This window comes from Rhinoraja longicauda, chromosome 2 (assembly GCF_053455715.1).
Source record: "Rhinoraja longicauda isolate Sanriku21f chromosome 2, sRhiLon1.1, whole genome shotgun sequence".
NCBI classification, from domain to species: domain Eukaryota; kingdom Metazoa; phylum Chordata; class Chondrichthyes; order Rajiformes; family Arhynchobatidae; genus Rhinoraja; species Rhinoraja longicauda.
The window spans coordinates 53,518,073-53,544,869 of NC_135954.1; the positions used below are offsets into that span (position 1 = coordinate 53,518,073).

Consider the following 26,797-nt stretch of genomic DNA (forward strand, 5'->3'; position numbering starts at 1 on the left):
TCTTGGAATGTTTGAGAGATGGTTTTCTAAACCAACATGTCGAGGAACCAACGAGAGAACAGGCCATTCTAGACTGGGTATTGAGTAATGAGGAAGGGTTAGTTAGCAGTCTTGTTGTGCGAGGCCCCTTGGGCAAGAGTGATCATAATATGGTAGAGTTCTTCATTAGGATGGAGAGTGACAAAGTTGATACAGAAACAAGTGTTCTGAACTTAAAGAAAGGTAACTTTGAGGGTATGAGGCGTGAATTGTCCAAGATAGACTGGCGATTGATGCTGAAAGGGTTGACGGTGGACATGCAATGGAAGGCATTTAAAGGTCGCATGGATGAACTACAACAAGTGTTCATCCCAGTTTGGCAAAAGAACAAACCAGGAAGGGAAATCAAGGATAGTATTAATACAAAAGATGAAGCATACAGATTAGCCAGAAAAAGTAGCAGACCAGAGGACTGGGAGAAATTCAGAGTCCAGCAGAGGAGGACAAAGGGCTTAATTAGGAAAGGGAAAATAGACTATGAGGGAAAACTGGCAAGGAACATAAAAACACACTGCAAAAGCTTTTATAGATATGTCAAGAGAAAAAGATTAGTTAAGGCAAATGTAGGTCCCTTGCAGTCGGAAACAGGTGAATTGGTCATAGGGAACAAGGAGATGGCAGACCAATTGAACAAATACTTTGGTTCTGTCTTCACTAAGGAAGACATAAACCGTCTGCCGGAAATAGCGGGGGACTGGGGGTCTAATGAGATGGAGGAACTGAGGGAAATCCAGGTTAGTCGGGAAGTGGTGTTAGGTAAATTAAATGGATTAAAGGCAGATAAATCCCCAGGGCCAGATAGGCTGCATCCCAGAGTGCTTAAGGAAGTAGCCTCAGAAATAATGGATGCATTAGTGATAATTTTTCAAAACTCTTTAGATTTTTTCAAAACTCTTTAGATTCTGGAGTAGTTCCTGAGGACTGGAGGGTAGCTAATGTAACCCCATTTTTTAAAAAGGGAGGGAGAGAGAAAACGGGGAATTATAGACCAGTTAGCCTAACATCGGTAGTGGGGAAAATGCTAGAGTCAGTTATTAAAGATATGATAGCATCACATTTGGAAAGTGGTGAAATCATCGGACAAAGTCAGCATGGATTTACCAAAGGCAAATCATGTCTGACGAATCTTATAGAATTTTTCGAGGATGTAACTAGTAGAGTGGATAAGGGAGAACCAGTCGATGTGTTATATCTGGACTTTCAGAAGGCCTTCGACAAGGTCCCACATAGGAGATTGGTGTACAAACTTAAAGCACACGGTATTGAGGGTTCAGTGTTGAGGTGGATAGAAAATTGGTTGGCGGACAGGAAGCAAAGAGTAGGAATAAACGGGTCCTTTTCGGAATGGCAGGCAGTGGCTAGTGGGGTACCGCAAGGCTCAGTGCTGGGACCCCAGTTATTTACAGTGTATATTAATGATTTGGACGAGTGAATTGAATGCAACATCTCTAAGTTTGCGGGTGACACGAAGCTGGGTGGCAGTGTTAGCTGCGAGGAGGATGCTAGGAGGCTGCAGAGTGACTTGGATAGATTAGGCGAGTGGGCGAATGCATGGCAGATGCAATATAATGTGGATAAATGTGAGGTTATCCACTTTGGCGGCAAGAACAGGAAAGCAGAGTATTACCTGAATGGTGACCGATTGGGAGAAGGGGAGATGCAACGTGACCTGGGTGTCATGGTGCACCAGTCATTGAAAGCAAGCGTGCAGGTGCAGCAGGCAGTGAAGAAAGCGAATGGTATGTTGGCATTCATAGCAAGAGGATTTGAGTTTAGGAGCAGGGAGGTTCTGCTGCAGTTGTACAGGGCCTTGGTGAGACCGCACCTGGAGTATTGTGTGCAGTTTTGGTCTCCTAACCTGAGGAAAGACGTTCTTGCCTTAGAGGGAGTACAGAGAAGGTTCACCAGATTGATCCTTGGGATGGCGGGACTTACATATGAGGAAAGACTGGATAGACTGGGCTTGTACTCGCTGAAATTTAGAAGACTGAGGGGGGATCTTATAGAAACATTCTTAAGGGGTTGGAGAGGCTAGATGCGGGAAGATTGTTCCCGATGTTGGGGGAGTCCAGAACCAGGGGTCACAGCTTAAGGATAAGGGGGAAGTCTTTTAGGACCGAGATGAGAAAACATTTCTTCACACAGAGAGTGGTGAGTCTGTGGAATTCTCTGCCACAGAAGGTAGTTGAGGCCAGTTCATTGGCTATATTTAAGAGGGAGTTAGATGTGGCCCTTTTTGCTAAAGGGATCAGGGGGTATGGAGAGAAGGCAGGTACAGGCTACTGAGCTGGATGATCAGCCATGTTCATATTGAATGGCGGTGCAGGCTCGAAGGGCCAAATGGCCTACTCCTGCACATATTTTCTATGTTTCTATCTTCTCTGGCAGCTCGTTCCATATACCCACCACCCTCTGTGTGAAAAAAATGACCCTTAAGTTCCTATTTTCAAGAACTTTTCATGTTCCATATTTCTCCTCTCATCTTAAACCTACGTCTGGTTCTTGATTCCCCTATTCTGAGTTAAAGAGTCTGTACTTTCATCCTAGCTATTCCTCATGATTTTATGCACCTCAATAAGATCAACCTTCATCCTTCTGCATTCCAGGGATGAAGGTTCTAGCCTACACAATCTTTCCCTAAAGCTCAGGCACTCAAGTCCTGGTAACATTCTTGTAAATCTATACGAAGGTATTTATTCACAAAATGCTGGAATAACTCACCAGGTCAGGCAGCATCTCAGGAGAGAAGGAATGGGCGACGTTTCAGGTCGAGACCCTTCTTCAGACTGATGTCAGGGGGGCGGGACAAAGGAAGGATATAGGTGGAGACAGGAAGACAGTGGGAGATCTGGGAAGGGGGAGGGGAAGAGAGGGACAGAGGAACTATCTAAAGTTGGAGAAATCAATGTTCATACCACTGGGCTGCAAGCTGCGCAGGCGAAATATGAGGTGCTGTTCCTCCAATTTCCGGTGGGACTCACTGTGGCACTGGAGGAGGCCCAAGAAAGCAGATGTGGCTGTGGTAGCGCCAAAATGTGGGTCAAAATGTGGTCGTAGAGCAGGAGGGCAGGAGAAATCACAGAGGGGGAGCAGCGAGAGAGCATGTTGCTAAACTCTCGTCGAAGAGAGGAGGAGGACTTCTTCAAAGTGGACATACCTTGAGGAGAAATCACAGTGGAGCCACAGGTTGTATAAGAAAATAACTGCACATGCTGGTACAAATCGAAGGTATTTATTCACAGAATGCTGGAGGAAGGATTATAGGTGGAGACAGGAAGACAGTGGGAGATCTGGGAGCCCAAGAAAGCAGATGTGGCTGTGGTAGCGAGTCTGGGTCAAAATGTGGTCGTAGAGCAGGAGGGCAGGAGAAATCACAGAAGAGGAGCAGCGAGAAATCTATACGCTCTTTTCAGCTTAAAAACATTCTTCCTACAGCAGGGTGGCCAAAACTGGACACAGTACTCCAATGTGACCACACCAACATCTTGTACAACTGTTACATTACATCCCAACTTCTATACTCAATACCCTGACTGATGAAGACCAATGTACCGAAAACCTTCTTGACCATCTATCTACCTGCGATGCCACATTCAAGGAACCTGCACTCCTCAATCCCTCCACTCCGCAACATTCTCCAAGGCCTTGCCATTCACTGCGAAGGTCCTGCCCGGTTTTGATTTCCTATTTCCCTTTTGCCCACGACCAACCGATCAAGATCTTGCTGTGATTTTTGATAAACTGACATGCTGACATGTAATTTAGTTTATTTTAATTCAGAGATACCGCGTAGAACCAAGTTCTTCAGCCCACCGAGTCTGCTCCGACCTGAGATCCCAATATACCAAGCACTATCCTACACACTATGGACAATTTACAAATAATTTAGAAATAATTACATAAGCTTAAAATTGGGTGGTGTGTATTTGTTACAGTGTGGGCAGCTTGATTGTAATCATGGATAGTTGTTCCACTGACTAGATAGCATGAAACAAACAAGCTTTTCACTGTACTTCGTTACACGTGACATTAAACTAAACTAAAACTAAAATGAAACGTACAAACTCCAGCACCCCTAGTCAGGATCAAACTCAGGTCTCTGGTTCGGTAAGATAGCAACTCTACCGCTGCACCAATAAATCAGAAACATGCCTCAGTGTCAGTCAAGTTTTTAAAATTTAAAACATACTTTCTCCACTTTCCCAGCTATGATTGCATCCTTGCTCCAATCTTGAACTATATCTTTCCAGCAGAGGATTATTATCATCTGCCAGCAAATTGGAATACTGCGTAGCCCTTCTAGCTTATACCCATGGCTCCTTTAGGCCAAAAAAACAGGTTTCAGATCGCTTCTGTACCATACGGATTGGGAAATAATGCAAGCCCAGAATCTAGCTGATGTTTATCTACAAATTGACAAAAATAATTTTTCAGCAAAATACTTTTTTCCCCTCTGTAATGTTACTTGATAACATTATTTTGCAGTTCCCACCAGCAAGTACCATTCCAACTCTGATGCAACTTCCATGCGAGGGCCACGTAGCACAACTACTCCCTGTGTGATGCTCATTTTGCACCATTGCTGTCCCACAGGCACCTTGGTCCTTCCCAGGTTAATGTAATCTTACTAGTTCGGCAAATGACTGTGACCCTTGATTGTTAAGTATTTACCTGTGTGCCATGGAAAGACCGCAAGAAATTGCAGAGAAGTATGAACACAAACCAAATTCCCTTCCATTGACTCCATCTGCACTTTCAACTACTAGAGAGTGGTCCTGAGCTACTATCTACCTCATTGGAAACCCTCGTACTATCTTTAATCGGACTTCACTGGACTTTATCTTGCAGTAAACATTATTCCCCTTATCTTGTGAACACTGTGGAAGGTTGAATCGTAATCAAGTATAGTCTTTCCGTTGACTGGTTAGCATGCAATAAAAAGCTTTACACTGTTCCTCGGTACATGTGATAATAAACTAAACTAAACTGAATATCCTTGCCCACTGCCCATCCATTCCAAAGTGAACACATTCCCCCACTGCCTCATCAATCTGTGACATTGCTCCTCCACTTTCTTTCACCAATTTTTTCCAAGCACATATCTGGTCTTCTGACTTCTCCGAAAACATGGAAATAACTCCCTTTGCCCATTGAGATCCTGCTGACTCTCAACATCCATTTATTCTAATCCTACATTCTCATCAAATACGCTACCCCTGATGTTGTACTACTCATCTACACAATCAGGGCCATTTGAAGTGGCCAATTAACCTACCAAACAACAAGTCCGTGGGATGTGGGGGGAACGTCATTCAGTCTCAAGGAGAACATACAGTGTCCTAAACATAACTGTTGACCTTCCACCCTGCTGATCCTCACATAGCAGGTATAACTCTGGACTGATTAGATGTGTGACTGTGCTCAGATTCTTAGCCACTTGTTTCCAACTGCATTCTGGCCGTCATGGTGATTGTGGCAATAGTTGAGCAAGTTGGGTACCTCTCTGCATGTCTGAGTAGATTTTAGTTAAGTTTTTAATTCATTTACAGCCACTAAAAAAGCTGGTTGGCCAAAATATGGCGCCTCCAGCACGTGGGATCATTAACCTATTTCTGTACAAACTGCTGACCAGGGATGTGCATAGATTTGGCAATACTCTACTAGGCTGTAAGAAAATAATTCGACTGTGTGTTTGCACTTTGCACATTTGACAATAAAACACCATTGAACCATTGAAGACCATAATCATTAACTGTTGAACACCAAGGGAATCAAGATCTTGTGAATGAGGGTAAATGAAGTTGAAATAGAGTTTCAGCCCATATCTGTTGGATGGTTGAGCGGCATTGTTGGGCTATACAAACGTTATCCTCCTCTTATTACATACTTACAGAGCTGCCAACCTTGTCAAACCAAAAAAAGGAACACAGATGGCAAAAAAAGGGGATTTTTAGTGAAAAAAAGGAATTCTGCAATTTAACAAAACTTAAAACCACGCGTAATACATGAAACCACTTTCAATACAGGAAACTGTGATGTCCAGTGTTCAAGCTGTTATCTCCATCTTTTATCTACATGAAATAGTCCACAATGATTCAATCCAACAAAGTACATGTATCTAGTGTTTCATTTTCGGTCCTCAAACTAAGTCAACAGAGGTTCTAATGTATGTTTGTCCACTCATATTCAGTCCTTGCTAGAGAGCTTTTTGTTATAAGCAGTGGTTGCCTGTTTGCACTTCTCCAGACGCCTTTCACTGAACTTCACTTGATGACAACTGTTATTTTTAGCACAGCTATACACTTTCTCTGTGAGGAAATCTGATAGTGTTTGTGTGCTAAGACTTGAGCAAAATTCAATGGAGTTTTTTCTTATTAAAACTGGCAATTTTAAAACAATGCCTTTGGTTAACAGAGTGATAATATTAATTTTCAGCGATGCAGTTGTGTTTATTTTGTTTCTTGGTGGTTAATGAAGTCGCGCAGCCTTAAAATGACAACGATTAGAGAAGTAGTCCGTCTGAAGGACACTACCGCTAAATAGGAAAGCGGGTTTGATGGAAGGATTGAGCTAAACTGTTTCAGCAGTCACATAACCTGGAGTCAGTGCGGCCTTTGGTGCAGGATGCACAGCTGCCTCAAGACATACCAGTGAGTAGTCATCAAAAGTGACTCTGGGCTGGCGAAAGGGGGAATCTATCCGGGCCTGACCTGCAAAGCAGTTGGTCCCAGGCAGGAGAGTGGCTGCAAAGCTCGCCCCCCCCCCCCTCCCCCACACTCTTCTCTCCCCTCCTTTCTTATCCTTTCCCTTTCCTACCTACCTCTGTACGTTGCTGGCGAACTGCACTTTCTGGAAGTCGGCTGCATTTCAGCCCAGTCTGCAGCCATTGCGAGCCCCCCCTTCAGTCTGCTGCTGATGGAGGCGGCAGTTCGCGCTCCGTGCTGTGGTAGCCCAGGAACGGGGACTCGCGCTCCGGGCTGTGGTGTTCCAGGGACGGGGACTCGCGCTCCGGCGCTCTGGGTTGTGGCGGCCCAGGGACGGGGACTCGCGCTCTGGGTTGTGGTGCTCTGCGATGCGGCGGCCCAGGGACGGGGACTCGCGCTCCGGCGCTCTGGGTTGTGGCGCTCCGCGATGCGGCGGCCCAGGGACGGGGACTCGCGCTCTGGGTTGTGGTGCTCTGCGATGCGGCGGCCCAGGGACGGGGACTCGCGCTCCGGCGCTCTGGGTTGTGGCGGCCCAGGGACTCGCACTCTGCGTTGTGGCGCTCCACGATGCGGCGGCCCAGGGACGGGGACTCGTGCTCCAGGCTGTGGCGGCCCAGGGACATGGACTCACGCTCCGGGCTGCAGAGGCCCAGGGACGGCTGCTCTCCACAAATGGGTGCTTTGCGACCGCCCGCAATCACCGCTGAAGCTCGAGCTCGCTCCCCTGCGCTGCCGCCCAACCTTTCCCGGAATCTGCAAACTCTGCACGTCAATACTCTGCACTGGCGGCTACGGGCAGGCAGTGCACACATGCAGGTGAAGCATACATGCGAACGAGCGAACATTGCATTTGTTGGAACATTGCACCCCTGCGATCTTCCCATATTTTACATACACAATACATGTACAATACATGGACATACGAGCAGAATTTCAAACAAACGTATTTTACTAAGAAAAATCATACTGCCGTAATTATCTAAAAAAAACGTAATAAATACGGCAAAAACGTAATGGTTGGCAGTTCTGTACTTACATTACATTGAATAGAAACACATTAATGCTGCAGTTTCTCTGAAACTATTCTGCTCTGTGTGTCAGCATAATTAATAACCGTATCCTTATTTCTAATGTAGAAATAAATAAATATATTGAATGTTTTTGTTAACATTATTGTCCCTTCTTTTTCTTTTCTGAGGTTAGCTAACATTTACCAAATACTACACCCAGTGCATTCAGGCTGATTGTATGGAAACAGTATGGAACAGTAACTGGAAACCTTTTAAGTAGTTGTTCAAGGCAGGATGACTCAAATATCAGTGTGGCCATCAAAAAGGAAAAAGGAACATTTTCCAATTTGCATGCTTCATGCAGATTCAAATTTGGAAATCAGTCAAATCCCATAGGTCTCTTGCCATTGAAATGAATGGACATTAAATCCAAATGCAATTATGGAGCCCCATGACTGAATTTCCAAGATTAATTCTAATATATTAAGACTCATGCTAGAAGAATTATTTTATATAGACAACCTTCACATTAAATACTCAGGATAGGAGTCTAATAGAGTCATAGAGTCAAACAGTGTGAAAACAAGTCCTTCAGCCCAACTTGTCCACATCAACCAACATGCCCCATCCACACCAGTCCCACCTGCCTGTGTTTGGCCCATATCCCTCTAAATCTATCCTGTCCATGTACCAGTCCAAATGTTTCTTAAACATTGCAATGGTACCTGCCTCAAAGACCTCCCAGCAGCTCGTTCAATACACCCACCACCCGATGTGCAAAAAAGTAACCCCACAGGTTCCTATTAAATCTTACCCCCCTCACCTTAAACCTATGCCCTCTGGTTCTCAATTCCCCTACTCTGGACAAGAGACTCTGTGCGTTTACCCGATCTATTCCTCTCATGATTTTATTCACAGCTATAAGAACACCCCTCATCCTCCTGCGCTCCAAGGAATAAAGCCCTAGCCTGCTCAATCTCTCCCTGTAGCTCAGCCCCCTCCCCCCCCCCCAAATCCTGGCAACATCCTCGTAAATCTTCTCTGCACCCTTTCCAGTTGAACAATATCTTTCATACAACATGGTGACCAAAAGTGAACACAATACTTCAGCCCACCTGCCCAACTAATGAAGAAACTGCTTCAATTTTTTGACAGCTATCTTATTGCTCCATTCCCCTTCATATGGTCCTTATCTTTGTCAAAGCAAGATGTTGTTTTTCTGTCTGGTCAGTCAATGCTAAGGGGTTTATTTGAATTGTAGATAAACTGTACCCATCAGAGTAGTCTGCAGGGTAAAATAATCCTGTGAAATTTTTCTGCGGCATCATAATGCAAATTCTTTACAGAGCCATTTGTGCATTAGCTGCTTGCAATCCTACTTGATTTTTTGGATTAGAGGCAAATGCCCTGGGGTTTTTTTTAATGCAGAAAAGGAAAGAAGCATATGAAATATTATCGTAGTATTGATTAAGAGGTCGACAGTAATTCAGTGATAAACTGCTGCCTTTGATATATTGAACGACTGATAATCATTAGTTCAGTAATCTAACCCCAACAATATTTCAACATGGCCCAGTTTACATCCAATAATTAGTAAATTTTTGGTTGAGTTACCCATCTTCTTTAAGGGTCAGAGTGCACTGATGCATGGCAGTGTTGATGCAGATGGTGAATTTCATTCATTTACAGCTTGGAAACAGCTCGTAAATATAAGTCAATGGATAAACTCTTTCATTTCAGTTTCTTAGTAGAATTGGGATTAATATTCCTTCTATCAGTTGATCTTTCTCTTTATCAAATACTACAGCTAAAGAAGAAGCTTCATTGATATTGAGTGTGTTGATCCTCTAATTATAGCAGAGAGGTACAATAAGCACGAATGATTCTCAGCACCAAACCTCTTCCAATTTAGTGTTGTGCATGCAGTACTACAAAGTGGTCTCATCTGCACTTGAGACATTAAAGGCAGATTGAATAATCAGTTTGAAGAGCACTTGCACTCAGATCGCAGCAGTGACCCTGGTTTCCAGTTATCAGCCATTTTAATTCACCATCCCACTCTGGCCTCTCTGTCAGTGGCCTCCCGCACTGTTACAACAAGGCCCACTGTAAACTCGAGAAACACCTCACCTTTTACCCGCACACGTTGCCATTGTATTCTCCAACGTTAGATAACTTGTTTCTTTTTCTGTTGCACAATGCACAAGATGTATTGCGATGTAATGCCACAGAAATAATTGCAAAGGATTATTTTACCCGCCAGTTCCTTTTGATAGGTACAGTTTATCTATAATCCCAATAAACTCAGCATTGATTGAACGGACAACTGCTGTGACAGAAATAATGACCGTATGAAGGAGAATGACCGTATGAAGAAGGGTCTCGACCCGAAACGTCACCCATTCCTTCTCTCCCGAGATGCTGCCTGACCTGCTGAGTTACTCCAGCATTTTGTGAATGAAATGACCATATGAAGAGTCGGTTATGGCAGAGCATGACAGTAACCACACTTCAAGCAAACTTTATTAATTGATTGAGAATATATAAATATTGCTTTAACTTAAATTTCTTTTTTTAAACAAAACAACAAAAAATTTAAATCCTGCTCATTTTAACACAATGTTTCCTTTTAAATCTAATAATCAATTTTGTATCTCATTAATGGAATAATAAAAAGCTTACTCTTTCAACTTTTCAGTGGTATTTCTCAAAGCCAAATACAGAATCTTGATGCTGTCACGTATCACTAATTAGTTTTATAATAACAATCTTTTTTTCATCTTCAAACAAGCATTACCTGACAGGACAGACACATTTGTTATGTTTAAAGACCTGCATATGGTAATTTAAGATATTTTTAAACCAAGGCTAATAAAGATCTTAAATCATCTGTTTAGTCCCCTGGAGATAATAAAGATGATGTTACCTCATTCATTTTTAATTGTTTAAACGTTATACTTGTCTCTGCAGTCACCTGGTAGGGCTGAACTCACTGTGCAATGCACTTGTTTCATTCAGAAGTACAATAGACACTTGAATTAATGGCAATTTATCATTTCCCTTTGTACAGAAAGCATAGAACAAGAACAGGCCCTTCAATCCACAATGCCTGTGCTGAACATGGTGCCGAGCTAATTTCCATTTAAACACCACTATTGTATTGTATTTGCTTCCACCACCATTACTGGCAGCACGTTCCAAGCACCTACTATATCTATGTTAAAAAAAAACTTGTCCAGCACACCTCTTTTAAACTTTCCTCGTCTGATTTTGAACCTATGCCCTCTCGTCCTTGGCATTGGCATCCTGTGGAAAGGGTTGTGACCGTCTACCCTTAATGCCCCTCATAATTGCACACACTTCGATCAGACCTCCCCTTGGCCTCCAATGCTCCAGGGAACACAATCTCAGTTTGTGTAATTTAAGCTTGTTTTCAATGTATGTACAAGCCTTGGGATTTTCTTTTATCTGATATTTCACGGAAGTTCTAATTGCCTGCTTGAGTTCTTTCCTGCTTATCTGACCATATTCACCTCGAAATTCATCCCTGATCAGGAGCACTGAATGTGCTTATGTTTCTATAACACTGCAAATGTATTTCAGTAGTAGAATGCAAAATATAGCCACAATTATGTGGAACATTTAGTATGGGCAACAGTGGACAATTTCTAGGTAATTGCCTTTTAACAGCACAGGTAATCATGGAACTAAAAATACATTCCCTTTGAAGTATAATTGAGAAATTAGCCTTGATGATGTCAAGATTATTGGTCAATGAACTTCGATAGTGATGTGCAGATGATATTCATGTGCGTAATACAAAGTAGTTTGAATGCCATTCCAGTAAAGAAACTACTGTGCACTTTGTTAGTATTCACTGGTCGCCTAAAGTAAGTGAATCATTTGTCAATCACTTCTTAATACTGAGTTGAGACCAAAACTGTTTTTAGAACTTTGTGCTTTCGCTGACTACAATTTTCAAACACAATTATACAGCGCAACATGCACAAGGCAACATGAAAGACAATCCTACCTACACCATTAAAGGGGTCACCAACTACTTGCAGCATTCTTGTTGTCATATTTCCTTATGACCGAGGAGGAGGTCGTTTCAGGCCATTCAGTCTGGGCTGGTTCACAGAGCAACTCTATTCTCTTCTTTTTCTATTATGCCGGCTTCTCTTCCCCCAATTCATGTAAATTTCCCCCATATTCTACCACTCACTAATGCATTATGGGCAATTTATATATATTTTTAAACTGCTGGTGGAACTCAGATGATCAGGCAGAATCTAGGGGGGGGGGGGGGGGATGGACAGATGATGTTTTGGGCTGAGATCCTTCTTAAGACTGTTTGTTTTGCCCACTCATTCCATCTCCCTTCACAGATGTTTTCTGGCCCATTGAGTTGCTCCTGCAGTTTGCTTTTTCCTCAGAATTCCAGCACCTGCAGTCTTTTCTGTCAAGTTTGTTACAGTGTCCACTTAATCTACCAACCCATATACCTTTGGGATGTGGGAGAAACCTGAGCATATGGATGGTACGGTGGCGCAGCAGCAGAATTGCAGCCTTACCATGCCAGAGACCCAGGTTCCATCTTGGCTACGGGTGCTGTCTGTGGGGAGTTTGTACAATCTCCCCGTGACCTGAATGAGTTTTATCCAGGTGCTTCAGTTTCCTTCCACAATTCAAAGATGTACAGGTTGTAGGTTAATTTGTTTCAGTTTTTTTTTAAAATCCCTAGCGTGTGTCGGATAGTGTTAGTGTGTGGGGATCACTGGTCGGCGCGGACTCAGTGGGTTGAAGTGCTTGTTTCTGCGCTGTATCTCCAAACTAAACTAAACTAAATAAACCTATTCAGTCACAGGGAGACAAGCAAGCTCCACACATGGAACTGAAGGTCAGGATTGAACCGACGTCACTGCAGCTGTGAGACAGCGACTTTGATAGTGGCAACATTTGCCATGCCATTGTTTGATTGTTGTTTGATATCTTCAGGTAATTGCTACCATGGTACATGTCTCACTCTCTAACCACTCTCATTCAGTCATTGACCTGATAAACTTATATACAGCTGATCCTCATGGTCATCCTGGTTTTTACCCTATTTGAGGCTCCAACCTTTCCCACCTTCCCCGCAGTTTAACAAGCTTTCTTTGTCTCCTTCTCAGTTTTGGTGAACAGTCTTCAACATGAAACCTTAGCTTTCTTAATCTTCTCACAGATGCGAAATAACCTGCCGAGCATTTCCAGCTCTTTTGTTTTCTTTTAAATTCCACAACTAAAGATTACACAAGCTGCTTGCAGAAGGAGGAAACGTAGTATGAGACGTATGTCAAGGGTTATGGAGAGAAGGCAGGAGAATGGGGTTAGGAAGGAGATATAGATCAGCCATGATTGAATGGTGGAGTAGAGTTGATGAGCCAAATGGCCCTATTCCTCATGACCTTATAATTATTTTATCCTTAGGACAGTCATTGATTATGTTACCTTCACTCAATAAGGAGGATGTCACTGAAATGCCAGTTGGTTAGTCAGAGCCTCAGAGCAGGGTATGGATCGCGTTGTTAATGGATTTACTTGTGGCTCTTACATGGAGGCATAAGAGACTGCAGATGCTGGAAATGGAGCAAAGTAGTTCTTGATAGTAGTTCTTCAAAGTAGTTCCAGGTGAGACAGAGGTTCACCTGCACCTCCTCCAACCTCATCTATTGCATCCGCTGCTCCAGATGTCAACTTATTTACATCGGCGAAACCAAACGCAGGCTCGGCGATCGCTTCGCTCAACACCTGCGCTCGGTCCGCGTTGGCCAAACTGATCTCCCGGTGGCCGAGCACTTCAACTCCCCCTCCCATTCCCAGTCTGACCTTTCTGTCATGGGCCTCCTCCAATGCCATAGTGAGGCCCACCGGAAATTGGAGGAACAGCACCTCATATTTCGCCTGGGCAGGTTGCAGCCCAGTGGTATGAACATCGACTTCTCCAACTTTAGATAGTTCCTCTGTCCCTCTCTTCCCCTCCCCCTTCCCAGATCTCCCTCTATCTTCCTGTCTCCACCTATATCCTTCCTTTGCCCCGCCCCCCTGACATCAGTCTGAAGAAGGGTCTCGACCCGAAACGTCACCCATTCCTTCTCTCCTGAGATGCTGCCTGACCTGCTGAGTTACTCCAGCATTTTGTGAATAAAGTAGTTCTTGACCTCTGTACGTCTGACTCCTTTCAGGTTGATATCTCACAGTGTGCAGCAACCTGTTACATAAGGAGAGTAATGCTACATGCTATAGCTGATATGTTATAACTATTTAAACAGTCTTATCCATGAAATGTAGGCAGTAATAAAAATGTACGGTATAAGGGATGGATAGCTCCTCTTGGTATTTCCTGTGGTTGAATGAATGAAATTAAATCATTCCATTCATTCAACCTTCATCTGTGTTTAGTTTAGTTTAGAGATATAGCATGGAAACAGGCCCTTTGTCCGACCAAGTCCGTGCAGGCCAGCGATCCCCGCACACTAACACTATCCTACACACACCAGGGACAATTTACAATTTTACCATGCCAATTAGCCTACAAAACCTCTACATCTTTGGTGTGTATGAGGAAACCGGATATCTCGGAGAAAACCCACACAGGTCACGGGGAAAACATGCAAAATCCATACAGACAAGCACCGGTTGTGCACGTTGTTGTGCAGATGCTACATGTCTCATCTGGTGTATATTAGAATAAAGACTCATTCTGCTTCCTCATCCTCCACCAGGAAGAACAATACATGCAGGGAGTTAGTGCGGAAGTCCTCTGTAGTCATTCCCATCCTAAACAGGTATAGCTTTTTTGGATGTAGAAATAAGGAACTGCAGATGCTGGTTCACAAATGAAGACACAAAGTGCTGGGGTAACTCAGTGGGTCAGGCAACATCTCGGCAGAACATGTACAGGTGACGTTTCAAGTCGGGACCGTTCCTCAGTCCAAAACGTCGTAGTTTGCCATGCTCCAATTTAGTACCTTCCTGCAAGATCCAACCTTCTCCCTATATAAAACTATCTTAAAGCTGATGATTACTATCCACAAATTCTCTTCCACTGGAACACCAGTGAGGTGGCCAGGCTTATTTCCCAAAACAAGATCCAGTATGTTGCCTTCTTGGGTTGGACTGTCAACATGCTATTTCAAGAAACCCTCTTTGGTACACTTCACAAACACCTGTCTAAGTCTTTGGCACTATGCAAGTCCCAGTCAATATTGGGGAAATTAAAGTCACCCACTAAGACAATCCTGTTGCTTTGACAACTTTCCACATATCTGTTCCTCTATCTCCCATTTATTATTGGGGGCGGGGGGGGGGGGCTAAATTACAAACCCGTCAGAGTGTTTCCAATTTCCAATTTCTAAGCTTTACCCGTATGGCCTCAGTGAACAAACCCCTCAGTATGTTTTCTCCGAGTGCCGTCTCCCTGATTAGTAGTGCAACTCCGTCTTTTTTTGCCTCCCTCTCAATTATGTACGATACATCGAAACCCCGGAACATTGAGCTGACGGTCGTGTCTTTCTTGTAACCATCTTTCCACAATGGCCACAACATCATAATCCCAAGCACTAGATCAGGCTTTAAATTCATCTGGTGTCTTCACAATTCCCCTTGCAATGTAATAAACACACTTCAGTCCAGCAGCATCACAATATTCATTCACCTCTCCCCGTCTGTCCTACCTTTAAAACTTGCTGGTCCTAACCTCCACTTTCCCATCACTCCCTCCAATTTCTGACATACTCGTCTGGTTCCTACCCTCTGCTTCTCTACTTTAATGAACATGATTCACTGTAATCATTTGCAATATTATAAGAAGCTGTCTGCACTGTTCTTTTTGAGCCATATTCCTTGCTGCTATTGTTTTGCCAATTTTTCTTATTACATGTCACATTTTGATAGCAACTACCTAAATATAGTTCTCATACGCTATGCTCCTGTCACAATACAATGTCACCCACTCTCTCCTTTTACTGCAGGGGAACCCCTGCAGTAAAATTTAATCCTCTGCTTTCCAATGTGCTGCAAGTTTCCAATTAAAGTGTTACATAACAGGTGAGAGCAGAATAGGGAAATAATCATGTCTGGAGGTTTCAGTTAAATTGTCCTCAGCTTTATCAAAAGATCACCCTTTGCCGTCAATTCCCCATCTGCAATATCATAATGTGCAAACTGTACGTGTTAGCAATTTTCCAAGGTTAGATTTTCATACTGATTATTTCCAGATGAAATTCTGCCCATCTGTATAATGGCATAAACCATCATAGTACGACAACTAAAGTAGTGATCAGTCTCCTAAATTTTTGTGGGGAACTAATTAGACATTTGTGCTACATGCAATAAATGATGGATCTTTGTTCCAAACATTATGGAGGGCACTGTACGTTCACTTCAGAGGAGAATATGTTAAGTACAATAACACAATCACTTAACACTAATTAATAAACCATGAGATTTGCACACTTTTGCTTTCAACTGATTGGAATTTGACAGGGTTGAATATTAGTAAATGTTGGATTTGCACAATTCTCTCCACTGCCTTTTAGTTTTGGAGATGTGAATTCTACACATAGGAGACCATACTGATGGCGATCGAATAATTAAATTCAAGTTCCAGATGTTGACAGAACCTAGAGTATGTTTTTTTACAAATAAATAGTGCACAAAGAAATGGAGATATAAGAAACTGCACATGATAGCTCACACAAAGTGCTGGAGTAACTCAACAGGTTCGGCAGTATATCTGGAAAACATGAGTAATTTCAAGTTGGGACTCCTCGTCAGATGGATTGTGGTCGGAGAGGGGGAGTGAAAACTGGAAGAGAAGTGAGGGCAGAACAAAGCCTGGCAAGTGATAGGTGGATACAGGTGAGGGGAGGGGATTGATTGGCAGATAGATGGACGAATAGTGGAAGGGAACTGGGGAAGAGGGAAGGCGAAAAATGTGTGCAAATTCAGAAGAGTGGAGAGGAAAGAGACAGTTGGGGTCCCTGGATGGAAGTGAGGGGGGAGGTAAAGGGACAGGTGTTGCATCTCCTGTGGGAGGAGTTGGCTGCGCCTAACGGCTGCGGCTCTCTGGCAGTCTGTTGTCTTTTTTACTTTTTTTTTGTTTGTGTCGGTGTTGGGATGGTTTTTGTTTCTGTTTTTGGCTGTGTATGTGTGGTGGGGGGGGGGGTGTGGGGTGGGGGGGGTGGGGGGAAACCTTTCTTTTATTAGGTCTCTTCCCCAGGGCGCAGCTCGCCCGCGGGGCCTTCCATCGCCCGGCGCGGCTCGGCTGCGGGCCTTAACATCGCCGGCGCGGCTCAGCCGCGGGACGTTTCAGTGCCCGGTGCGGTTCGGCCGCTGGACTTAACATCGCCCGGTGCGGCCGCGGGACGTTTCAGTGCCCGGCGCGGCTTGGCCGCTGGACTTAACATCGCCAGCGCGGCTCGGCCGCGGGACGTTCAGTGCCCGGTGCGGCTCGGCCGCGGGACGTTTCAGTGCCCGGTGCGGCTTGGCCGCTGGACTTAACATCGCCAGCGCGGCCGCAGGACGTTTCAGTGCCCGGTGCGGCTCGGCCGCTGGACTTAACATTGCCCGGTGTGGCCGCGGGACGTTTCGGTGCCCGGGACGGCTCGGCCGGGGGGCCTTCCATCCTCTTGCGGGGACTGTGCGTGTCGTTTGCCTCGGTAGGGGTCGAGCTGCCTGTCCTTGGGTGCGGGGGGGAAGAGAGGGGATTTTTTGTTGCCTCCATCACAGTGAGGGGGTGTTTGGAGTCACTGTGATGGATGTTTGTGTTGGGGTCGGGTGTCCTGTGTTCTTTTCTTTTTTGCTGTGGTTTGTGTGACTGCTGAAATTTCGCTCGGTGTTGTGCCGAGTGACAATAAAGTGTTGTTATGTTATGTTATGTTATGTTATAAGGCCAGCTTTTACATCTTCTACAGTTGCACGGGTAAGTACCTGGGGAGGGGGTGTTTGGGTGGGAAGGAATGAGTGAGCCGAAGGGTTACGGAGGGAATAGTCTCTGTAGAAGGTAGAAAAGGGGGGGGGGCGGGATGGTGAAGCCCAACGGCCGTAAGGGCTAGGGTCAGAGCCTGGGTCTGAGGTGGGCAGATGGGTAGAGGGAGACTCGGGGAAGGTACTGTGGGGACTGAAGGGGGCTCAGAAAGGAGAGGTGGTGTGAGAGGGGGGTTTGCGGGGTGGTGTAGGGGTGGGGTTAGGAGAATTAGCATGATTGGCATAGGGGGAAGAGCAGCAGGACCCATTGATGTCAGCTTTGAGGTCCCTTTTTGGAAGGAAGGAGCAATAGGATACACGAGATTCAGTCAAGAGGCACTTGGAGCCAGCAGCGTGGAGGCCTGAAAATCAACTGAGTCGACGATCCCAGTCTGCCGGCATCTGGGGAGGGATTGGGAGGTGAGGATCGGGGAGTCAATGTCCCTGGCCCTGGGGTGGCTGGTGTGCAGGTTAGAGTCAGAGGTGGCATCAGAGAGGATGGGCCTGGCTTGGGTGCGGCCGGAGGTGCAGGAAAGGTCATAGTTGATAGGCCCGGTCAGCCAGTGCCCGGGGGCATGGTGCGGGCTGGCGGCAGTGGCTGCTTCGTTGGCTCTGGCCTATGAGTGGCAAGGGTACCGGTGAGTGTCGGTGCTGCATCTTTTGGTGGCAATGGCGTTGCAGGTCGGGCACGCGGCATGATCCGGCAGTGAAGCCTCTGGCCTTCAGGCAGTCTGCAGCGTGGCTTAGTCGGAGAAAGCTGGGGGTGGACACGGTCTTTAGGTGGGCAATTTTGTGATCCGTAGTGGAGGTCGGGTAAGTGAAGAAGCGTTGATCGCAGGCATGGATCTAATGGGGAATATTGACAACCTTTGAAGGTTGGAGTGAGTGAGGCCCAGAGCTGCAGGAGAGACATAGAGAGGCCATGCTGTAGCCAATGCATGGCGAAGAGTGTAGAAAGCGGGGCACTGAAGGAGAACTTGCAAGAAGCAGTGTGCTGAGTGTAGCACTTAGTGTAGTGAGGGTTGGGCGTGAACTGAGAGGATCTGAAAGCAGAGCTGGATGACATATGGCACAAGATAACTGCGCAGGCAAGTGCTTAGGAAACACACGTGGCTGTGGTAGCGAGTCTTGGTCACAACATGATTGTAGCGCAGGATAGTGGCAGGAATCTCACAGGGGGAGCAATGAGAGAGGGTCTCACATATCCCAGAGAGGAAGAGGAGAAAGCCAGAGACGCTAATACTTCAATGAACAGCTCTCTACAGTCAGAAGGGAGCACCCTCAAAGCAAAATAATTATTCTAGGCAGATCTTCTCCAGTAGGCAAACATTCATCAATAGGCAACCTAAGATGTTAATCAGCTTTGTTCCAGTTTTGACCTAATTTCCAGTATCTGTAGTATTGAGTTCTGTGGCAGCTTGTCTTTTTGGAGAGGGATCCTGTTAAACATTGTTGATAATTGTAGCCAATTCCTCATCAAGGATTAATGGCAAGATTTGTTTGTGTGTTGCTACATATTGAAATGAGCATCTTAACTAAGTGTCTGTTTCAGCTGCAGCTGGAGTCCACTTGTTTGCCAAGAAATGTGCTTGGATCTAATGTTATTCAGAGAAATGCAATTTAAATAACTTGGCTGCATATCTTTTACTGAAAAAAATACAAATTGAATCAATCTGGCATTTAACAATGAAAAAAAACAAAGCTGCCAACACAACACAAAAGATTCAAAATAAAAACAGCAAATGTTGGGGTAGAGTTAAATTGTCAAGAGTGAGGCCAAATGCAAATTGGAGGAACAGCTCCTCATATATCACTTGGGCAATTTACAACATAACAGTATGAATATTGAAAGACACCAAACGCTGGAGTAACTTGTCTGGACAGGTATGAATATTGATTTCTCTAACTTCAAGGAACCCTTGCATCCCCTCTCTCTGTGTCCCTCCCCCGCCCAAGTTATCGTACTATTTCACTGTCGTCCTGTTAAGTTCAACTGTCTGTATAACTCATTATCACCATGCCCACAGCTAACAATGGACCATCATGGGTTCCATCTTTCCTTGATCATCGTTGTTTTTTTTGCATATCTTTCATTCATTTGTTCGATTTGCATTCTATATCTCTCGTTTCCCTTTCCTTTGATGCTCGGTCCGAAGAAGGTTTCCGACCCAAAACATCAACTCTTCCTTTTCTCCAGAGATGCTGCCTGAGCGGTTGAGTTACTCCAGCTTTTTGTGTCTATCTTTGGTGTAAACCATCATCTGCAGTTCCTTCCTACATGTTAAATTGTCAGTTTGAAGATCAGAACTAGGAAAAGTTTTTCATCAATTGTAGCTAATCTGTACCATGCAACAAATTTTAGCTCTATTATAAAAAGGTACATCTGCTTATTCTTACATTGCATTCTGCATTCTTACATTACACCTCTGCATGCTTAGATTGCTCTCTATTTAACATCTCGTCCCAACAGATCACTTTTCATAAGTCATCGGAGCAGAAATAAGCCATTCGACCCATCGATTCCTCTCCGCCATTCAATCATGGTTGATCTATCTTTCTCTCTCAACCCCATTCTCCTGCCTTATCTTCATAACCACTTTGACATCTTTGCTAACCAAGAATCTATCAATTTCTACTTTAAAAATACCCAATGACTTAGCCTCCACAACCATCAATGGCAAAGAGTTCCACAGATTCACCACCCTCTGACTAAAGAAATTCTGCTCATCTCCTTTCTAAAGGCACACCTGCTTATTCTGAGGCTGTGCCCTCAGGTCCTAGATTCTCCCATCAGTGAAAACATCCTCTCCATATGCACTCCATCTAGGCCTTTCGCTATTCGGTAAGTTTCAATGAGATCACTCTCATCTTTCTAAACTTCAGTGAGTACAGGCCCCGTGCCATCAAAGGCTCATCAAATGCTAACCCAATCATTCTCGGCATAATTCGTGTAAATGTCCTCTGGACCTTCTCCAATGCCAGCATATTCCTCCTAAGATATGGGCCCCAAAACTGTTACTCCGAATGTGGTCTGACCCGTGCTTTATAAAGCCTCACAGCATTACATCCCTATTGGTATATTCTATTCCTCTCAAGAAGAAAGCCAACATTGCATTTGTCTGCCTTACTATCGATTCAGTGGAAGGCACTAATAGAACATATCTTCTCTTAAGCATAAAAGCAAAAGCAATGGTAACTATTTTTTTCTCATCGTTATGTGATACAGAAATAATCATATTTTTTAAATGTGATTGTATTTCGTTGGAAATTATTTTGTGGATATCTTATTTCATTCATTAAGATGTTTAATGCACTGGTGTTAAATGTCTTTATCATTTAGGAATATATCTGGTATTTACTCCATATTATTGTTGCGACCATGCATTTAAATGATTCAGTCACTTCAAATACAGTAAAGACCTTGAGTGTTTAAATGCGTTGAACACTTTATGAATATTAGCTGAAACTTGATAATAAATCATTCAAATCAACTCAACTAATTGATGGTGCTGCCTATGGAAGAGGTACGATGAAAATCTATTTCTGATTGTTTTGAGGTGTTTTTTGACCAGCAGTATTAATTCCATATTTCATAAGATCATAAGTAATTGGAGTAGAATTAAGCCATTTGGCCCATCAAGTCTGCCATTCAATCATGGCTGATCTATCTCTCTCTCCTAACCCCATTGTCCTGCCTCTGACACCCGTACTAATCAAGAATCTATCTCTCTCTACGAGCTAACTTAAGAAAAAGCACCAGGTAGGTTTTTGGGGTTGAGTTTGTATTCAAGGTGAATAAATTTCAATTGATCCATTGACTGGATAAATATCTGGGGAAAGGTTTGTTTTTGGTCTCACTTGACTGGTTTGTCAAAAATATTTCAAGCTAAAAAATGGCAATCTCTTTATGTAGAATTCAAAGATATTATACAGCAAAATCTTACATAGGACATAAAATCAACCAACATGAAATCCAAAAATGCACCATCCAATAATTGAACCTAGGCACTTCAGATGCTGGTTTATATAAATGGGACGCAAAGTGTTGGAGTAACTCAGCGGGTCAGGCAGCATCTCTGGAGAACAGGGGTAGGTGACGTTTCGAGTCACGACACTACTTCAGATATTGTCAAATGTAAATAATTTCATAACCATTCCCTAAACAAGGACCGATTTACAGAAGCCAAATAACCAAAGGTTGTGGGACGAAACCACAGTACCCAGCAAAAGTCCTCGCTGTCACAGGGAGAATGTGCAAACTCCACACAGACAGCACCCGAGGTCAGAATCAAACCTGAATCTATGGTGTTGTGAGGCAGCAGCTCTACCAGATGTGCCACTGTGTCGCCCATGGTAGGGTGCAGAATTAGAAATCTGCTTTAAGGTTTTATCATCCAGAACAATAAATAAAAATATGAATTGGAAATAATAATGGTATTCCAAACATAGGAAGATAATTTTTATATATTTTTCTATCAACAGTTGTAGATGTCACTTGACATCCACATCAGTTTGGATCATGTTACATTTGAACTTACTATATAGTCAAAGCAAAAACTAATACTGCATCAAAGAAATAAAATATGATAATAAACAAACATTGCTATTTACAATTTGACAAACACTGTAACTTACACCTAACTCCTTCAAGACATTTAACAGCATTGGGAATTATCTAATCAACCCTTGCTTTGTCAGTCAATATGAGATAACTATTATAATTGTTTCCAGCATCTAAGCATATTAGTCCATTTATTTTACGAAAGTACTTGGTGTGACTTACTCCAATTATACAAAAATTGCCAAATAGTGAGGGGACTGAGGGGTTATTGAAGTCATAGAGTGATTCAGTGTGGTAACAGGCCCTTCGGCCCAACTTACCCACACCGGCCAGCATGTCCCAGCTACACTCGTCCCACCTGCCTGCGTTTGGTCCATATCCCTCCAAACCTGTCCTATCCATGTACCTGTCTAACTGCTTCCAAAAGGTTGGGTTAGTCCCTACCTCACTACCTCCTCTGGCAGCTTGTTCCCTACACCCACCACCCTTTGTGTGAAAAGATTACCCCTCAAATTCTTATTAAATCTTGTCCCCTTCACCTTAAAACTATGTCCTCTGGTCCTCGATTCACCTACTCTAGGCAAGAGACTCTGTGCATCTACCTGATCTATTTCTCTCATGATTTTATACATCTCTATAAGATCACCCCTCATCCTCCTGAGCTCCAGGGAATAGAGTCCGAGCCAACTCAACCTCTCCCTATAGCTCAGACCCTCTAGCCCTGGCAACATACTAGTAAATCTTCTCTGTACCCTTTCCAGCTTGACAACATCTTTCCTATAACATGGTGCCCAGAACTGAACATAATACTCTAAATGCGGTCTCACCAATATCTTATACAACTTCAACATGACCTCCCAACTTCTGTACTCGATACTCTGACTCATGAAGACCAATGTGTCAAAAGCCTTTGTGACCACCTTATCTACCTGCGACTCGACCTTCAAGGGACCATGTACCTGCACTCCTAGCTCCTTCTGCTCCACAACACTCCCCAGAGCCTGACCAATCACTGTATAGGTCCTGTCCATGTTAGACTTCCCAAACTGTAACAACTCACATTTCTCGGTATTAAATTCCATCAACCATTCCTCAGCCCACCTGGCCAATCGATCAAGATCCTGCTGCAATTTTTCACAACCATCTTCACTATCTGCAAAACCACCCACTTTTGTTTTATCAACAAACTTGCTAATCTTGCCCTGTATTTTCTCATCCAAATCATTGATGTAGACGACAAACAATAACGGGCCCAGCACTGAACCCTGAGGTACACCATGAGTCCCAGGCCTCCAGTCTGAGAAGCAGCCTTCCATCATCACCCTCTGCTTCCTTCCATGAAGCCAATTTCCTACCCATTCAGCTATCTCTCCTTGGATCCCATGGGATCTAACCTTCCAGGGCAACCTACCATTTAGTACCTTGTCGAATGCCTTACTGTAATCCATGTATATGACATCTACAGCTCTGCCCTCATCGACCTTTTTGGTCACGTCTCTTCAAAAACCTCAGATTTGTGAGACAGGACCTCTCACACACAAAACCATGCTGACTATCCCTAATCACCCCTTGTCCGTCTAAATGGCAGTATATCCTATCCCTCAGAATACCCACTAGTAACTTTCCAACTTCAGATATTAAGCACTGGCCTATAGTTTCCAACATTTTTTCCGCAGCTCTTCTTGAATAGAGGCACAACATTTGCCACCCTCCAGTCTTCCGGCACCTATCCTGTATTTAAAGACAATGTAAATTTCAACCAGGGCTCCCGCAATTTCCTCTCTAGTTTCCTACAATGTCCTCAGATATATCTGATCAGGCCCTGGAGATTTGTCTACCTTCATACACGATATTATCTTCAGCAGCTCTTCGGCGGTAACACTGACTGCTCTCAAGACACTTCCATTGACTGCGCCAAGTTCCTCCGTCCTCCTTTCTTTCTCCTCGATAAATACAGAGGAGAAATACTCATTGAGGACCTTGCCCATTTCCTGTGGCTCCACACAGAGGTGACCACATTGATTCCAGAGGGGTCCCACTATCTCTCTAGTTACTCTTTTCCTAAAATCTCTTGGGATTGTTCCTAATGCGATCTGCCAGAGCTATCTCCTGGCCTCTTTTTGCCCTTCTGATTTCCTTTTTTAGTTTACTCCTCAGTTCCTGAAACTCCTCCAGGGATGCCCTTGATCCCAGCTGCCTATACCTGGAACAAGTATCCAACAAGTATCCAAAACACTCTTTGTGCTTTGGAACAACACATTTTAGAATATTTTGGGCAATGTGTACAATAATGAAATGACAAGGTGGCATGGTGGTACAGCTGTATAGTTTCTGCCTTATAGCGCTAGAGGCCCGGGTTCGAACCTGACTACGAGTGCTGTCTGTACGGAGTTTGTATGTTCTCCCTGTGACCTGCGTGGGTTTTCTCTGAGGGGGTCTTCAGTTTCCTCCCACTCTCCAAAGACATACAGGTTTGTAGGTTAATTAGCTTGGTATAAATGTAAATTGTCCCTAGTGGAGGATAGTGTTAATATGCGTGAATTGCTGGTCGGCATGGACTCAATGAGTCGAAGGCTTGTTTCCCTGCTGTATCTCTAAACTAAATTAAGTGAGCTGGTTGGAAAACTACAAGGTCATATATCTAAAATGCATGACTGGTTGGTCATGCTAAACACACTATATAATCATATCAGCACATCGTATTCTGCCTCTCAAATTCATTCAATTGATTTAAGTACTGCCATTCAGAAATAACCTTCCAGGTAATAGAATCATACAGCACAGAATGAAGCTGTTCAACCCATTGTGCTTGTGTTGACTCTTTGAAATTCAATATTCAATCCTATTTGTCTGCTCAAATCATATAGTCCTCCCTTTTTTCCACCACATTTCCTTTTGGAAGTTACAACTGCCATTGCTGTTACTGCCCTTGCATGGAATATATTGTTTTTTCCACCACATTTCCTTTTGGAAGTTACAACTGAAGCTGCTGTTACTGCCCTTGCATGGAATATATTCCAAATAACTTGTTCACTTATTCTGTCGAAACACATTCACCCCATTTTCTTTCCAATTCTGATAGCCTTAATTAAGTGGCCTCTGGTAAACCACACTCTGACCATTAGAAAATGTTTCTCCAAATTTATTCTATCAAATGCTTTCCGACATCATTCAAAGTGAGAGAATGTGCTCTGAGATTCAAAAGGGCATGCCTCCATGAATTTAGTCCATATCTATTGCTTGGACCTTATATATGGAATAGTTAGGACGTGGTTTGGCTTTTACTGATGGAGAAGGTTCAGACATATACAATAAGTGCTTGTCAAAATAGGACAACTTGAGAATTTATTAATTGGATTTGAATTCTCATGGATGAGATGATTACAAAGAGGCAATACTGAATAGTAAACATTTCTCAACATGACATTGCAACAGCTGAAGACTTTACCTTGCCCACATACTGAGCTTCTGGTCCTATGTGTTCTTCTAAAACAAAGAATTGGTTCCAGACCCAACCGCGTTTCGGACGATGATGGACTTGTTTCTCTCCCTCTAAGTGCTTGTTTTGATTTTTTGTGATCTTAATAGAGTTCTGGAGAGTTGATGTGAAGCAAAAAATCCCAAGGCAAAGTAGCACTGGACACAAAGGAAGAATGGGTGGAGTTTTCATGGTGAGATCAAGTCTAGCTTGGTTGAAATTCCTCTGGTGTTGTCAGACGTTTTTCCCAAGTGCAACTCCAGCACAGTTAAATCCAATATCAGAAGGCGACCTGAGCAGATCTGAGCACTTCCATGGTTTGACCTTCCACTGGCGAAAACATCGGTGTTTATTCACATCATGGAAATAATATCCTGTAAGCAAGATGCTGCTGGTCCACAGATGACCTTAACAAATCTTCCCAGGACTTAACATGTTTGACCTATTGAAAAGATAAACAAAAATGATAATGAATCTTTATAATCGTAAAAGTAAAATTGTTCTGTTAACTCATTCCCCCGAGGCATTTGAAAAGCATCCACACCACTAGTATTAGTTGAACTTGGCATTTTGTTTGACACATACATTGGGGCTGAAGGGCTCGCTCCCATGTTGTACAGATCATTGTTCTATATACTATTATTGGATAATGAAAAACAATTTGCAAGGATCCTTTTGAAGCCAAATGACCAGGAACGTCAACAAGAATGAGATAGAATTAGAGAGCAGTCCTTACCTCCCATCGATCTCATTGGAACCCTTGAATAATCTTTAATTGGACTATGCAGGACTTTATCCTACACTAAATGTTTCTCCTTTATCCTGTATCTGTACACTGTGGACAGCTTGATTGTAATCACGTATAGTCTTTTCGTTGACTGGATAGCATGCAACAAAAATCTTTTCAATGTTCTTCGTAATCAATAAAAGACGGGCAAAGTTAGGGCCCACATGTCTGCTCATTGCCAACTCTTGATCTATCAAAAGTGGAAAAAAA

General features: G+C 43.6%; 1 protein-coding gene across 3 annotated transcripts in view; it reads right to left on the reverse strand.

Annotated features, from left to right (window-relative positions):
* Positions 1 to 26,797, reverse strand: part of LOC144604692 (cadherin-18-like) — a 581,989-nt gene that overhangs the window by 155,497 nt on the left and 399,695 nt on the right. For all 3 annotated transcript variants that reach the window (XM_078419341.1, XM_078419347.1, XM_078419355.1), the window contains one exon: positions 25,771 to 26,242. In XM_078419341.1, the coding sequence (XP_078275467.1) occupies positions 25,771 to 25,992 (222 nt within the window). In that variant the 5' untranslated portion in view covers positions 25,993 to 26,242. The remainder of the gene's footprint in view (positions 1 to 25,770; positions 26,243 to 26,797) is intronic.